Here is a 17,809-nt window from a genome sequence, read left to right on the forward strand (position 1 = left end):
GGTCAAACCTCGATCTTCAGTGTCAAAGAGACTAAAAGAAGAGAACATAAGATCCAAAGCAAGAAAACCATACTAAAAACTTGACAAAAAATTGAGATAAAAACGCACAGTTGAGTGCGTCTAACTATAGATTTCACTTTCTCTTTTATTAAGATTGGATTTGTTTTGTTTCCAAAGTCTTTATTCTCCGTTTTCCGCGCTTTTGTTTTTACTTATTTTCTTTGACGTCTCCTTTCTTTTTCTGTTTTTTTTTTTTCATTGAAAGTTCTCCTGGTTTTAGTCCTCTACAATTTTGTTTTTAGTGTCAAATTCCAAAAAACTTTTTCAGGAGAGAACTAAAACTTTCTTTTGAGCGACCTGCTTGAAGAATATAATCACGGGCAAAAAACAATATTCAGAGGATTCTGGCGCTAACCATATTACTTTAACACACCTCCAGTCTACTAATATGTCGCAGCACAGCGGAACGATACTCTGCTTGGGAAAAAGGGGACCCAGGGATCAGCCCCACTGAGGCAGGTTTGGGTAACACGCTTACTACTTGTCAAAAAGAAAAAAAAACAGCACCTGAAACGCCGATTTGACGCTCAGAAAAGAGCACCAGAAAAAGATTTTTGGGCCAGAAAAGGTCTGCGCCCGAAAAGGTTTGAGAGGATCTTCATCCTTTATCCAGTCTACTAACTGTGAACATCTACCGGTTCTGTAGAAAAGTTTTCATGTGATGACTTAAGCCTCCTACGAAACTGTTTTTGGATGGCTCCAGGCCCCCCCACAGCTAAAAAAAAAGTTCGTATCCGAGTGTCATGTTTTTCTGTTGGAAATAACAAAGAAAAAGAAGAAAAATACACACCTTAGCTGACGCAACGCTGGTGTATCTTGATAAGGTGATGGCCTTGTCTGTGGAACAAAACGGTCAAAACCAGCAGGCGAGTGCATATCTGAATTTACAGATTTCGGTGTTTCACGCTTTTCTGGCGTTGGAGTCTTTTTCTAAAACAATAAGAACTCAGTAACTATAACTATAGATGGCACGGTCTAACAATCGTCAAATTTTGTGACAGTTTTATAAGTTTATACTAAAATTCTATTTAAAAATAATTTCAAAGATTTGACTAAAAAGGCTGACAAAATGTTATCAATCAGGGCGCATCAGAATAAATAAAAGGTATAAAAAAAAACAAATTAATAATGCATCTCCAAATACAGACATAAACGAAACATCCGATAGCTAGAAAAGATAATTAAATCATTACTGAACTAAGCAATCTTTTAAGTAGAGGCATAGGCTGTAAGTAGGGTTACAATGGCCAGCTTTTCTTTAATATTGATGAGATGATCCTTGAAACTAGAAAATATTGAAAGTATAACAAGGTCCTCGGGTGCACAGCCAGGGTTGCCACATGTACCACTACAGTGCTACATATGGCTTAGTACAGAGCTGCTACTGCATTTAGCGTAACAGCTGATTGAGCAATTCCAACCAGCATTTGGCAAAACTTGCATTTCCAGCGAAAATTTTGTGTAGCACGGATGTGATACTCTGTTTTCGAGAAAAATAGCACCTTCTGGACAGGGGTTTGTGGCAACCATGTGCACACCATGTACGTAGAAAAATATCGACTGCTCAGAAGAAGAAAAAAACATTTTTTTTTTTGGGGGGGGGGTGAATATAAACAATTAGGAAGAATTCATGGAAAAAAAACTAATGGGTGCTTATTCCTTTTGGTTATATCTATTTTTTAAAATCTTATATAATTTTGTGTGAAAAAAGCTTGAAAAATGGCATAAAGAAAAACCCTGATAACTTTTGCCCGAAAATCGCAGGTGAAGCGCGGATACAAAGACCTTGATAAAAAGTTTCGAGTCAACCAAATGCTTTGGCGCTAAAATAAAAAGTAATAAATCAGCTTAGAAACAGCTGAATGCCATCAATTCACAATATTTCCGAGGCAAGTATAAAAAAGAAAGAAAAACTTATTGCATGCGTAGAAAAATATCAACTTTTCCGGGATGGGGCTATCTTTATCTGGCTTAAATCTGAATAATGAAGAAAAATTAATGGGAAAACATTACTAGGTGCTAATTCTTTTTTGTGGCATCTACTAAACAAAATATTTTTTGTTGCACCATTTGTCGCAGCTTGCAAAATGGCATATACAGAAATCTTGGTGAAACTTTACCACAAAATTAAAAGTAAAGTGTGCATGCGAGCTCCTTAATAAAAAGTTTCGAGTCAACCTAACTCTTTGGCGCTAAAACAGGAAGAAAAGGTTATAAACAAGCTTAAAAAGAGCTTAGTGTCACTTCATAATATTTTCCAAGCCAAGTATAGAAAAAAACTTACTGCATGCTGGACGGTCATTGTTGCCTTTTCTTTCTCCTCCCTGTCTTTTTCGGCTGCTTTTCTCTGACGTTCTTGCCGTTTCCTATCTAGAGTAGAGTTAGGGACAGGTTTGAAGACCAAATCAGTACGAGAACAAGAGCGCCCTTCCCCTCTTGCCCAATGTCTTAAGAATCTGAAAGACAAAACCAAGATTTTCTTTTTTAACACGTAGTGGGATCAGAAACGGAATGATTATAAATACCTAGCGATGATACAGTATTCCAATATCTCAAAATGAATTATTAAACAGTTCGCGGTAACGAACTGTAAGTAAGGAGCAACCCGGCTCAATAGTAACCGAAACTATAAAATACAGAATTTGATAACCAATAGATACCGTATATTAAAAGGATTGCCTTATTGTGCTGATTTAAAATATATGTTTCATTAAGTTTTGTTTTACCCACTAAAGGCTACGGGCTTTTAATTGGTAAAAACCTGATTTTTGAAAAAGGGAAACACCCCCTAAAAGACATGGAATCTTTACAAAAATTATACCATCAGATTCAGCATATCAGAAAATCGTACTGTAGAGGTTTCAAGCTCCTATCTGAAAAATGTAGAATTTTGTATTTTTTGCTAGAAGAAAGATCACGGATGCGTGTTTTTCTTCAGAGGTGATCGTATCGATCCAGTGGTGCTAGAGTATCGTGAGACGGCTCATTTGAACATAAATTAAAAGTTCTAGTGCCCTTTTTAGGTGACCAAAAAGATCAGAGGGCAACTAGGCCCCCTCCCTCGCCTATTTTTTCTAAGTCGTCCAATCAAAATTTTGAGGTAGCCATTTTGTACATCATAGTTAAAAGGCCCAGTAACTATGCATTTGGATGTGTATTGATCCTCCCACAGCCCCAGGGGAAAGGTCTTTAAGTTATAAAATTTGCCCATTGTTTACGCATAGTTTTGTTATTGGGAAGTATGGATACATTCTCGAGCAGGGGGGGGGGATTTTCTGCAGGTGGTTTTCCCACGGGGGAATTTTCTATAGAGAGGGAATTTTCCAAGGGGTAAACTTGTCAGGGGACCATTATACACTGGGGAAATTTGCCAGGATTCCTATACAAAATTCTTCTTATATGTCTTGCTTTCTCTTTTCCGTCTCAATTTCATGCTTGGATTTAAGGATAAATTTCAGGGGTAAATTTTCATAGGGGTTGAATTGTTTAGAGGATATTTCCGTAGGGAAAGGGGAGGGGAATTCTCCGTGGATGTAGGGCCAGATTTCCTGGCATTATTAAAAAAATATCAGAAATTAAATAACAAAAACAAGTTTTTTTTCAAGTGAAAGTAAGGAGCAATATTAAAACTTAACACGAACAGAAATTATTACGTATATGAAAGGATTTCCCCCTCCTCAATACCTCGCTCTTAACGCTAAAGTTTGAATTTTGTTCCTATTCTTAATTCTTTAAGAATGACTCCTGAAACACAAGGGGTTTAATTAGAAAACTAAGAAGCTGTTTTAAAATTGCTAAAAAACATTAGCGCAAAGAGCGAGGTGTTGAGGAGGAGGAAATTCCCTTTGTATGCGTAATAATTTCTGTTCGTTTTAGGTTTTAATGTTGCTCCTTAGTCTCAGTTGAAAAATACTTGTTTTTTTTTGTATTTACATTGGTAACGATGGGCTTAGGAAATACTGCCCGTCATAAATTTAAATATTTGATTTGAAAAAAAACTAAAAAGAACATTTACTAGGCCAAGCCGTCAATAAGCACGCAGCACTTTTGCCATCACCTTTGCGACAAGTGTTTCTACAAATTCAGTGGACATAAACTTAATTTTGATGAGTCAAACCGTCACACATAAATAAACCCGAGTCAAAAAGAAAATACCCGAAAGGGGAACTAATTTTGAATAAATTCCCATTTGGAGATCCGCAACATAAGTTCCATCCTCTACATTCTCTATTTCAGAAGAGATTTGGCCATAATTTATAGTCCTATGAAAGCGGGTCCATAATTTATTGCTCTTTACCTTAGTTGAGGACAAAATCACTAAATTCTTTTCCAGAATTGCAATCAATCCGACGAAAACAGGCAGCTCGGTTTATATGCATATCCATATACTTCACGTGATTTCTTTTCTTAAAGAAAATACTGTGCAAAACTTCGATATATCTTTTGGACTCTAGCCACTATTTCCCCCTCAAACTAAATCCGTCATCTTGCCATCTTTATAATAAAAACAATTTACACCACGAACAATAGAATCCGCTAAACCTTAGATCATTCATACCAACCAAAATAGCTATTTTAATGACCAATCCAAATAGGCAAAAGGATCTTCATTGTGATTCATGTACATACCCTACCTCTAAAACAGAAGATAAACGAAGAGGTTTATCCCGACCCATTGATGACGCATAAGCGTTAAATCGATGTTAGTCAAAGGAGCTGACTTAGTCATAGTTGGAAAAACAACGATATAAATTTAGATATAGGTTAGTCATAGGAGCTGACTTGGTCATAGTTGAAAAAACAACGATATAAATTTAGATATAGGTTAGTCATAGGAGCTGACTTGGTCATAGTTGAAAAAACAACGATATAAATTTAGATATAGGTTAGTCATAGGAGCTGACTTAGTCATAGTTGGAAAAGCAACGATATAAATTTTAAGGAGGCACCCGCCTTCTTCAGGGGCATTACCAACTAGGTTAGAAGCTTTGAAACACTATACATTTTAAAATAACACAAATAAAACAAAATAAATAAATATTAGGTCTAGTCTGAAATTTTTTCTTAGAAAAGTGCTTCACATAATCAATTACAACGGAATAAATGTCAAAATGAAGGCATTGAAGTTAATGGAAAAGTTAAGTAACTTCCTTAGATTTTTCCAGACAAAATATAGGGTACATCTTCTAGATAGGCTACATGTAGATTCAAAATAGGAAGCATTTCAGAGGATGCATAAACTGAAACTGAAACTTCGGATTTTCCTTGTCGCCCCCTGAAAGGTCAATATATACCATAAAGATCAAAGAATTAGTAGAAAGCTTTGACAATACAAAATTCTAAAAAAAATTATTTTGCTCATTTTTATCGAGTTTTAGCTAGTAACTTTCGTTTTCCTTGAGATTTAATATTTCAAAAGATTTACTTACATAGCACTTTGACTCCTATGACATTCTGAATCATCAATTCTAGGTTCTGGACTTGGTCCTGGAGGAACTTCTATTACAGGACTGGGTACATCTTCGTCACGACATTCCTCACCGACAATCTGAACTTCAGGAGTAGATCTGCCAGACGCTCCCGACCATGATTTATTCTCATTCTTTGGTTGGCTCCACTTTGGAGATGGTGACCTTTGCAAAGGCAAAACAGGTCTAATTACATTTTCGTTTGATTTATTCTCGGTTAAACGCAATGACGAAGGTGATGAGGAGGGTGTAAAGAGAGGGCGTTGTTGCATAGGAAAAGGGTAGCTTTGCGAATAGGGAAACATTGGTGGTACAGAGAATGCCATACTGGTGATGGGAGATGGCTGGGAAGAAGCTATATTAAACTGCGAAACAGGAGTAAAAGGTGACAACATTTGTTCCATTCTTGGTCTTGGAGAATTTCTGTTCCGAATCCCGCTTAAATCTGTAGGGATATTCTCCAGTTCCCTTCTTTCGTACTCGCTCTTTTTAACTAAGTCTTGTGGTTGGCTACACTCAATTTTTGAATCTGGCCATAAATGCTGACTCCACATATGACCGTGCTGTCCAAGGGGAGCAAATGGACCTGGTAGTCTCAGAGGAGGAGCACCTGGCTGAGGATCCCCATACGATCGTATCGGAGTGTTGACCAAGGGGGAATTTTTTTGTGGCATATCAAAGGATAGTCTGGAGTCATATCTTTGACTTCCATTGGAGTCAAATCTTGGAGAAGCACTAAGATCAAATCGATGATGTGTTTCAAAAGATAATTGTTTGGGAGAGTCATATCTTAAATCTCTTGGGGTTGCTCCAACACTAGGAACTCTAGGAGGTTCTCGTAACGAAGCAGCTCCTTGTGGAGTCACACTTCTTTGTTCTCCTGGAGTTCTTCTGTCGGTGGGAGTACGTCTGTCGTTAGGAGTCCTTCTTTCACTAGGAGTCCGAGGGGGTGTGCTACCAGGTAGTATTCCAAGAGGGGGGATTTCAATTTTAATATCACCAGAAGGCCGCATCTGACTGAAATCTGGAAAATACCTCGGTTGCATTTGGAAATCAAGCCTTGGCTGAAAATTATTTTCAAGAGACCTTGAAAGTTCAGCCCTTGGGTCAGAAAAGCGGGCAACCTCGGGGATACGAGGCATCAAACTAGGTTCTACTTTAATATCCCCAGCTCTAGGCATAAGATCCTGCGGAAGTTTAACACTAATAAAAGGCGCTTCTTTTTGCTTATCAGACATTTCAAACTCAGGCGTTTCAAAAGAATCCACTTTCTCTAGCTTTATTGCACATAAATCTTCATTCATTGCAGGATTTTCAGCTTCGACACACACTTTTCGCAATTCTTCTCCCAGTTTTTCTTTGTCTTCTATCACAACACTTTCTTCAACTTTTGGCTTTAGTTCTTCAACTTTTATTTCAGTCAATTCACTTTTAATTTCTTCTGATTCTTGAATATTGTCTGCATCCTTTACAAAATTTGATTCCCCTTGTTTAACAATCGATTCAACTTCAGAGTCAGTTTCTTCTTTTGATTTTTTTGCACGAGGTTCACTTTCATCACCGGATGTTGGTTCCGAATCTCGCTTCAAACTTGCGGGACTAGATGCTACCGTGGGACTAGGAACACAAGAATCCCCTGAAAGTAAAACAATCAGGTTGAGAAATTCAAAACCTAACAAAGATATATTAAGATGTATCTTCCGATGTGATGCAACAGATGTGGGCTACTGCCATAAAAACATGATTCCATGGCAACTGACTAAAAAAAAAAAAAAATGAAAGTGGAACTGAAAAAATTACTGCTGGACAGTCAATTTGATTGCTAATTGTTGTTCAACGATTAGCAAAGAATTATTCATTAGCTTACCATCTAGTTATTTATCTGTCTATACATATAGCCCAAGTAACATATATACAAAAGCTTTCTCTATGCTGTCATATTTTCTAGTTCTGCAAAATTTTAGATTTTTCCAATTCTAACCGCGTTTAGAATACATAGACTATTCTAGTTAAGATAAATGAAATAAAAAATATGTAGATAATGTGTATAAGACAACGAAGAGATATGTATACTAATAAATTATTAAAAAAGTAATAAATTAGCAAAAAAAAAAGAATTGATAAAATACCAAAAAAGGAAAGACTCACATGTGAAGAACTATAGTTGCTGTTCAGTAAAGGTTCTGAACAAGATCCAGCATGGTGAAAAAGGCACAGCACAAAGCCAATCAAAAGCCTTTCGGATCTAGACTATATTATAACACAGTTTGACTGCCTTTGTGTATTATTTTTATCACCATGCTGGATTCTGTGTGTAACTTTTCTAAACCACAACTATATTCCTTCACATGTAGATTTCTTCCTTTGTTCCCTTTTGTTGCAGCACTTCTTATCCCTTTGTTATTTTCTTATATTTTTAGCTGTAGTTTAGTTTTCTTTTTTTTTCATTTAGAATTAGGTTAAAATGGGAAAACTCGGAGATTCTACAAAACGAGGAAGCAGGATATCATAGGAATGATATTAGTTGAAAGTTCTTCACCTAATTTATTGATTTCCATTTCAATTATGAATGAAAAGACAGTTGGGTTTAAGAAATTATTTATTCTAGCTAAGGCCACGGCCTCTGGTAATTTTTGGACTTGAAACGTACCCTACTACTATCGAAGATTAGTGCCAACAATTACTTATTATATTTAATTATGAATGTTCTTCAGTTAACACCAATCTCTTGATCAATTTTGGTCAAAGCTTTATCAATTTTCCCCGTAAAAAAAAATCCATTGGGAAAAAGGCATGCTCCAAGAAAGCCTTAGGGAAATAAGTCCCTTTTGAGATTAATTAATGAAAAAGACCATTTATATAAAATCAAAATAAAATATGCCACAGAAATAAATATAATGCGTTTTAAAAACTATAAAAACTTGTTGATAAGAATTCTTAGAGAAAGTGAAAGAGCTTATTATGAAAATTCGTTTCAAAATTCTGATTCTCCAAGGAAATCTTGGAGTTTGATTAAGGATAAAATTGGAAGATATAAACGGTTGTCGCATCGCCCGGTATGACATAAATAGTGAAGAAGTTAGAGGACCACAGACTGTTGCTAATATGTTTAGAGATTATTTTATTGACGTTGGGCAATCTATCATTTCAGCAGAAATAGATTTTTCTTCTCACAGGTTGCATAAACCTGAACGTGCGAGCATATTTCTGACTCCGGCTGGTTTTGCAAAATTCCACAAGGTTATTAAAAATGAAAAAGGGGTAATTCAATAGTATGTGATGGACTATCAACAAACCTGTTATAAGAGTATTGCTGGAGTGATTTCTGAACCACTTATTCATATTTTTAATTTATGTATCGGTTCAGGTATTTTCCTAGTAGATGGAAAATTGCCGGGGTAAATTCATTACGTAAAAAAGGTGATAAATCTGATTTAAATAATTATCGTCCATTATCGCCATTATCTAAAGTGTTAGAAAAATTTTAAAGAAAGGATTTCTAATTATTTGGATAAGGTTTTTTTTTCTACCAAATACCAGTTTGGATTTAGGGCAAGCCATTCGACACAACCTGCAGTTGCAGCTCTTTTTTTTTAGAAAAAAAAAATTGTTTCCATCATGATTTCCATGTAGCTACTGTTTCCTACGATGTTAACAAAGCATTTGACACATTAAACCATGAAATTCTTCTTGACAAAATTGAAAATGCAGGCATAAGAGCGAAAGGTTTAGAAATAGTAAAATCATACCCTCGTGGACATAAAATTGCGGTAGATATCGATGGAAAACTTTCATATTAAAAAAAACTTTAGTGATATTGGTGTCCCTCAAGGTTCAATATTAGGTCCACTTTTATTTTTAAATAATATTAATGATCTTCCGCAAAGTTTGTAGGAGAATATTAGCCTTGCATTTCTATTAGCAGACGACACAGCTATATCTGTTAAAGTGAGGAATTTATCTACATTAATTGAAAATTCGATTATAAGTTCTACTTCACTTTAGTACCAAACTTTACTAAAACTGAATTTGTAGTTTTTGGTTGTCCAAAACGCGTCACTCAATTGATTTCTTGTCAGGAGCTTCAGGTTGGTGAGAAAAAAAAATTTGTAGGGTTCAGTCTTACCGTTATTTAGAATTTTTTTTGATGTATTGTTGTTTTTCCGTAATCACATTGATCATTTAAAGGTAAAACATGCTAAAGAAATTGAGTCGATGTATCGTGTAAAAATATTTTTCCAAAATATTTGCTTTAAAGTTTACCACTCTTTATTTGCTTTATATTTGAATTACCGCTCAATTGTTTATCTTAATACCTTTTGGACACATTTAAAACAATTACAGGTACTACAAAATATGGCAGTAAGAATTTTTCCCATTGACCATCAAAACTTGAAAATGTATCTGAAACAAAAACGTATGTTCTTTTTTGTAAATTTGTCGGATTTAAAAAATATACGAGATATAAATATTTCCATATGGCATTTTCGAATTCAAAATCCTAACTTCGTGTTTTATTTTTAATTTCAAAAAGTGAAAGACGAAACAGTCAACTAGATGAAAATTTGGAAAAAGACTACTTATCAATGGCATATATGACAACAATGCTGGAAAAAGACAACGTATCAATGGCATATGACAACAAATGCTGACCAATTTTGATTCTAAATTTACACTGGTATTATTCATGAGTTACTGACCCTATTCACACTCAGTTGTAAAAAAGGTATCACCTACCAGCCGAGAGTAGAGGGACGGTTTCTGCTTCTTTGACAGGACGAAATACATATGGTGATTCTTCCTCTTCTTCTTCAGGTTCTCGCTCAGGTTCAGGACTAAATATTGGAAGAGGTTCTGGAGTGCCAAGATTTGGAAGTTCGCCATATTTCTTGAAGTACAGTCTACAGTCTGTGCACAAAAGAAGGTAATCTTTCCCGGCATGGTGCCAGTCTTTTGAATCTGGAAGTTTCAAAACAATTGAGAAAGAGATACCAGCATCAGCACATTTAATCACAATCTCGGAGTCGAAAGATTTTCAACGGGGAATCTTAAATAATGTTTGAATCTTTAGTGATTACAAGTGTATTTTTCAATCCAATATAAAATTTTTGTAGTCTACTAACATCTCTTAGCCAATATTTTCTGGTGAAGTAGAGTGGATCAATTTCAAAGAAGGATTTCCACCTCTTATCTATCTTTCTCTCTTCCATAGTATATTGCTCTTCGGTTAGTAAACCAAATTCGGCTAATCTAACAAGGCTATTAAATATCTGATAATTTTTAAACATTCGTGTTTTTTTTTTTTGTAAGTACCACCAAGTCACTAAAAATCATGCTTGATGTACTTTAGAGGTTTGATATTCACAGTTCTACAAGTTCAGATAAACAAAAGATGTAAACCTCAAAAACCCTAAAGGATTCAATTTACCAAGCCAAAAGAAACAATTTTAGTAGCGGGGTTAAAATAAAAGGAGACATCTTTTTCGGAAGACTTTTAAACATACATTAAATGTTACAAGATTTCCAACTCTAACTTCTATCATGACAAAAAATATAAAAAAAACTCTGCCATCTAGCATCTTACAATATTTTCAACTGTAACAAGTTTCTGTCATGACAAAAATAAAATAAAAACTCTCCATCTAGCATTCTTACGCACAGGTAAACTATATTACCAGGTGCCGGAAACAAAACGTACTTCTTCAACATAGTGCGCTAAGAAACTGAAATTCATAGGGACATTTTGGTCTATATAACTTTATGTATTTGAACTTGTGAACTGTAAAGGTGTAGGTCGAAGCTCGAAGAAGCGCATAACTGACTTTTAACACTGGGATATTTTATTGAAGCATCTTAACCCTATGTTAACCGCCTCATAAGCTAAAAATTAGCTTCAGAGAAAAGAATTAAAGCCCATTAAAGCATGGAAGCTAAGAAATTGAATCAATTCTTCTTATTTTGGAAAATCTGCCCAAGTAAGTAGTAAATTCTTGATTCACACAGATTCTTTGACAGACTTGGAATGTAACCCATATGAATTCAAAGGCGGATTTAATTAAAATACAAGAAAAACATTATTTAAGTATAATATTTAGGTTAAGAAACTTAGAGTCACTGCCAATAACTTTAAAACTATCCCTAAAACGTTCCAGCCAACATGCAGTAGAGTAAGTACTAAGATTAGAGTTGGGGCAAATTTCAGATCGAACACAGTCTAAATTTTAGAAAAAAACTCATCCTGGATATTTATTACGGCGCATTAATATACACAGATCAACAGTAGAGACACAAATAACAAATGCTCGCTTTTTCTCAATAGCATACATTGGGTATTAGATTTCCTCTTTTCTGACGCCAAAGTATTCCTAATGATCGATAAGTGACTATTATTGATGATCTTATAAAAGAGTTCTTCGAAATCTTTAGGTGTTGAGCAAGACGAAATAAGGTCCTGTAAATCTCCGCAAGATATTCTCGTGGACAAAAAGTGTATTCCACAAATCCTAATTATAGCTATAATCTTTGAGAAGAACACAATAGTGTTAGATGTAAAGTAAAATAGTCCTTAGAAATATAATAGAAAGCGAGTAAAATATTTATTTTTCGTAAGATTACGCACCTTTCAGAAATTTCGTGAGATATAACAGTGAGTTTCATCATTTTCTATCTGTTCAAGTTAAATTTTAGAATAATTTCAGCATAATCCCCTTCTGCTTGAAGACCACTATCAACTTTAATTACAAATTAAAATTTCTGAAAAAGCCTATTAATCCCCTGCCCTTTCCTTATTGCACGATTTATAGCAACTCAACAAAAGAATGTAAAGACCCATTCACAATGAGATTTCAATACTCAAAGTTAGCTAGAGCAATTTAAGCCAATCAGAATTTTTCATAGAGTTTTCCAGCGAATAAAAAAGTTCTACGAAAATCTGATTGGCTCAAATTAGCGCTCAAATGTTGTGTTTTCCTTTTTCCTTTTTTTATCTCCCAAAAGATATGAATAAGTATTAGACAATACTTCTATTAACAATGCGGCAACCACTAATGCAGTAATTTTGTATAACTGTTTGGTATTGTGAAGTTGATTCGAAAAACTTTTAATCCTGCAAAGCAATGACGTGTCAGTTAGCTAGCCAGTAAGTTCATTCGTAACAGGGGCAATATCCGTCATAAAATTGTAATGACATTTCTCAGCTTTCAAGAAGACTTTCTTTCTATTACAATAGTAAAGTGAAATGAAGCCACATTTTTCGTACAGCTTACTGCTTGATATCACATTCTTTAATTTTGAAAATTATACCCTAAATCTTTACTATGACTGGTAAACCATAAATCCTATGCTTCCAAGTTGAATATTGTTCAACTCTTGAAAGTATTTTGAAAATATTCAAAATACGAACAGGATACACAATTGGCGCCGTAGTCATGCACAATTTTGAGTTATCGACAACTGGGACTATAATACAGCGTGACGTATTATATGTCGTTAGAGGGCATTAGATGTCATAATCTAGTCTATATTTAAGAATATAAGCTAGGCTCTGACAAGAACGCAACTTCACTTCGGAAGCCGGATTCCATTCGCCAAAGAAAATAAAATCTTCACGTTAGCAAACGGGTTCACTTCAATTTTACATCAGTTATTTATTTTTCCGGCTGGCAAAATGTACTATTTTTTAAATAGCGATTCAAAGCAGGCTTTTGTTTCAGGAATTTTCAGGGATGAATTCAGATAATCTCGGCCTCATTCAGATATACCACGCAAAATTAACATATCAAAGTTGCTTGGTCATGCCCGTCTCATAGAATTTACAATTTTCCGTTAGAACTGAGCATTTAGTAAAATAAAAAAACACTTACTTGTACTAAGACAGTGCCTACAATGGTATGACGTCATGTCTCGGGTTTCCGAGTTTTCCTCGTCGGAGTTCTGACCCACTACCTCGTCTTCACTCGCTGAGCTTGGATCAGCCGGATCTTCCCGTGGTGGACGAGGAGGTTGTGACTTGTTTTGGTTTTTGATCCTTCGAAGTGCGGCCTGACGGTTTCGCCTCCGATGAGGCCGATGACTAGCTGCACCTGGGGTTTTCTTCCACAAGTAGTAAAATTCTATGAGCTCAGCCTGATAAAAACAAAAGTAAACAGTAAACTATCTTCCTATTTTTTTTTTTAAACTAAAAAAAGAATAACTGTATTTTCAAGAAGAGAATATGACAGTTGTTCACAAGTGAAAAAATTTCATGTCTAATGTTGAAACTTGACAATGGCAAAACTAGTAAAAAAAAATCAAATGTCGATTCCTATTTTTCTATTTGTATTTTTTTTTCTGCTTGAACTTAACAAGTTTGGTTTAAAATTTAAGATAAAGTATCTTCTAAGAGACTCGTCTTTTTCTTGTTAGTTTTGAGAGAACTAATTAATTTTTTTGTTTATTCCAGGCTAGTGATTTCAGCCCATTGACTTTTTTATCTTTTGCTTTTATGGTTTAATGAGATGATTTTTGCATTAATTCTGCCAAAGAGTTAAAGAATTATCGACTTCAAGCTGGCATTCTGCCAAGGTTAGTAATTGGGTGCAGTGGCTCTCGCAAATGTAGCCTCATTTTGGTCGGTCAGTGATCGGGACTTTGGCCCTAGCACGCTTGTTTTCATAACGTCACATTCCCATTGTTCCTGTTTTTACGAGAGAGAGCGATAGAGCGAGAGCGAGAGCGAGAGAGAAAGAGAGAGAGAGAGAGAGAGAGAGAGAGGAGAGAGAGAGAGAGAGAGAGGGAGAGAGAGATAGAGAGAGAGAGGGGAAAGAGGGAGAGAGGGAAAGAGAGAGAGGGAGAGAGAGAGGGAGGAGAGAGAGAGAGAGAGAGAGAGAGAGAGAGAGAGAGAGAGAGGAGAGAGAGAGAGAGAGAGAGAGAGAGAGAGAGAGAGAGAGAGAGAGAGAGAGAGAGAGAGAGAGAGAGAGAGAGAGAGAGAGAGAGAGAGAGACTGAAAAATAGGAGAAAGAGGAGATAACAAGTGCTAGAGAAACTTACAGTTTTCTTGTGCTGCAGTAGTTCGTTTTTGATCCGAAAAAAATTCTTTCCATAAGCACGAAGACCCTTGATAAACTTTTTCTGAAAATGAAACGGGCTGATAAGCAATTACAAAGAAAAAAAGAATTTTGATGAGTTTAAAAAAAAAAATTGAATGTATAACACGCTTGACATTCCAGGTCATAGCAAACAGGATTAACAAAGATGTGATAGTCACTCGAAAACCACAACACACATCGTAGTCGTCACGGGTACATATCGTTTGTTGAGCATGTCAAATTTTCGAGGTGGTGGCCGAAATCGATTTCAGCACTTTGTCTACGGGAAATGAAGATAAGTAATACGCTCCGAACAAATGAATAAAACCTGGGAATGGTTCATGGAACTACCACAATAAATGGCAAAGAGGAACGTAATGGTAAAACAACCAAAGTAGATGGTAAAGCAATTTAAATGGTTCCAACCATTAACATTTATTATTAATTTTTAACATTTTTATTAAATCATTTTTATTATTTTTTTATTGAATTATTTTTATATTGAATTATTTTATAGAATTATTTTATATATAAAATATAATTTTATATTTTATATTTTTAATTGTTTTTTTTTTTATTGAACTAAGATTTTTATTAAAGCTATTCATTTTTACCTTTTTCGTTTCCTCTTACTTCTTGCGTTTATTTATTTTTAAGAAAAACCAGATAGTAATACGACGGGACATTTCGTATTGCACGCGATCGGCTGTAGATTTTATGCAAAGGTTGCATGGGTTAAGATATAAAAGCGTCTATGCCTCAATGTATAAAACTTAAAAAAAAAAAATCACTAGCAATCAATTGGGGGTTTCCAGGATAGTATTGACAGTAACGTCACATAAATATATTTTATAACTAAGTCTTATGAAAAATGTAGACTATAAATGCGATGTGAAAAACTAGCATCATTCTAATTGAAAAATGGATATGAACAACATATTTCCTCTGCGTCTTACATAGGGTCTGTTATTTTGACTCAGTTATCTCAGTAAACCTTCCTTTGTATCTTCGTTATTTTTAATCTTCATCAATTATGATTTAATGGTATAATTCAGTCTTAATTGTTATTATTATTTATGATTTAATTTAACAGGATTTTTTTCTGATTTAAACAGCCCTCCAAAGGAAAAAACCCATATATACCATTCACTGAAAGTATCTTTTGGGTTCATTTACACTTTTGTATAAAACAGAGTGAATTGTTTACGAAATAAAATATGGTTCTTAACTGATTAGTGATGGCAACGACAGAGGGCTCATGCATGTATCTAAAAAATGCATGTAGTTTCTTAGGAAAAAAACTGAGCATAATGAAAGTGATGGAAACCAAAGCTGGAATGTTTAGGAGTGGAACTTTCGCTTTTCATTGTACAATTTTCTGATTTAGGAGGTTCCGAATGTTCACACAACTAAATGCTAACAAAACCTTCTATAGCAGCATACAGTTTAAACCACAGCTTTTCAGAATATGAAAAGTACATATAAGTCCTTTTATTGAATGGTTGTAAGTCATCATGCAAGTTTTCCCGCGAAAAGCTTAAAAACTTCCTTATCATCTTCATTAAAGATGTTAATAAGAAATAAAAATAAAAAAAAAACTCAAAAAATGGAAAATTCCTTTTTTCGAGGTACAATAGTGTACTTAACAAAAACTAAAAAAAAAATTTATTTACTGTCCTTATTTCTTTTGACTTTCACCATTTCCTATTTCATTTTGATATAATACTTACAACTTCTTCCTCTGACCACTTTTTTTCTAATCCTTTAGGTACTGGACATTTGACTAAGGCTTGTAGTGCTTTTCCTAAATCATAGCCAGCTGCATGCAACTAAAAAGAAACAAAATTTGTAGAAAAAAAGTAGATAAAATAATGGAAAAGGTAGAAAATTTGCAAGGGCAAAAAAAAGTAATTTCAGATCTTTTAAAACCTTTTTTTTTAACAAAAAATCTTTTGCAGGTGCAAAAAATACAGAAAATAACAATCTGCTTCAAGACTGCCACATGAGCACTTAAGATGCTGAGTCGGTAAAAGGCCTTAGATCAAACAACATGAAAATGTCAAAATTTTAGTGCAGCTAGAAATTTTTTAGTATATAATTTCTAGTATATTTTCTAGTACAGTTTATAATTCCAAAGACAAGTCTGTGCGTACCCTGGGGAGGAACTTTCTTCCTAACAGTAAATAGAGTCACACTGGAACAAATTTAAGAAAGTTTAATAAGCTGATCATGTTGAGGCCTAAGCAAAGCAAAGGGTTAGAGAGAAGCGAAGGGTTTTCGTAAGGAATCAAAATCCTAATTTCTTGCAAGAAAATTTATGAGTATATCTTAGACCAAATTAGCCAAACATTTAGAAGAAAAATATTAAAAGGACATAATAATAAAAAAGTGTTTAAAATATAAATATCCACGGACCGTCTTCAGTGCTTAATTGAGATAGATAAGAGAGAAAGATGGGTTTATTAATACAAATCAACAAAACAAGCAAATAGCCCGAAGCAAAGCTTGTTTGGGATTACAACCCCAGTAAACATACAAATAAAAATAATACGAAAAAGGAGAGGAAAAAAGAAAAGAAAAAGAAAAAAATATATTCAATTATAATGCGTTTCGGTCGATACGGGATTACACTTCAAAAAAGACAAAACAAAAAGAAACTAAAACCACTTGACCAGTATCGCCTAAAACAAAACCAACATCTTGGCTCTACTTGAGGTCCACTCTAATATCAAAACCATAAATATTAAGGCCAAATAGCTTCAATTCCCGCCGAAATTCCCGAAAATTTTCCATGTTCCTTAAAGTCGTAGGTAAACGATTCCATGCATGGGGTCCTAGATGCCGAATAGAAAATTGAAATCAATGGGTAATAGCAAGCGGACGACTAATTATATTGGACTGTCTCGTAAAATGTATATGAATATCTCTTCCTAATTCAAACACTCTTTCCAAACATATTGGTACACAATTTTGAAAATATTTATATATAAACAGGCTTCAATAAAAAATAACAAGTCCTGCTAAAGGCAAGATTTTGCAATCTGTATACCTCTTTTGTACCGAGTCTTTAAAAACAACACCGCAAAACACTCGAAGCACTTTATTCTGCAAAACTCGAAAATGATGGAGATGAGAAGAAAATGTACTACCCCCAAACAATACAACAATATAGCAGATAAAAATGAATTAAGGAATAATACAGTGTTCTTAAAATAT

The 17,809-nt window shown here is 34.6% G+C and overlaps 1 protein-coding gene across 2 annotated transcripts in view; it reads right to left on the reverse strand.

The window, feature by feature from the left end:
- LOC136033717 (arginine-glutamic acid dipeptide repeats protein-like) overlaps nucleotides 1-17,809 on the reverse strand; it is a 185,175-nt gene that overhangs the window by 25,380 nt on the left and 141,986 nt on the right. For both annotated transcript variants that reach the window (XM_065714601.1, XM_065714602.1), the window contains 7 exons: nucleotides 16,324-16,422; nucleotides 14,556-14,636; nucleotides 13,391-13,652; nucleotides 10,266-10,487; nucleotides 5,490-7,164; nucleotides 2,345-2,516; nucleotides 851-990 (listed from right to left, as the gene is read on the reverse strand). In XM_065714601.1, the coding sequence (XP_065570673.1) occupies nucleotides 851-990; nucleotides 2,345-2,516; nucleotides 5,490-7,164; nucleotides 10,266-10,487; nucleotides 13,391-13,652; nucleotides 14,556-14,636; nucleotides 16,324-16,422 (2,651 nt within the window). The remainder of the gene's footprint in view (nucleotides 1-850; nucleotides 991-2,344; nucleotides 2,517-5,489; nucleotides 7,165-10,265; nucleotides 10,488-13,390; nucleotides 13,653-14,555; nucleotides 14,637-16,323; nucleotides 16,423-17,809) is intronic.

The sequence above is a fragment of the Artemia franciscana genome, chromosome 12 (assembly GCF_032884065.1).
Source record: "Artemia franciscana chromosome 12, ASM3288406v1, whole genome shotgun sequence".
Taxonomy (NCBI): domain Eukaryota; kingdom Metazoa; phylum Arthropoda; class Branchiopoda; order Anostraca; family Artemiidae; genus Artemia; species Artemia franciscana.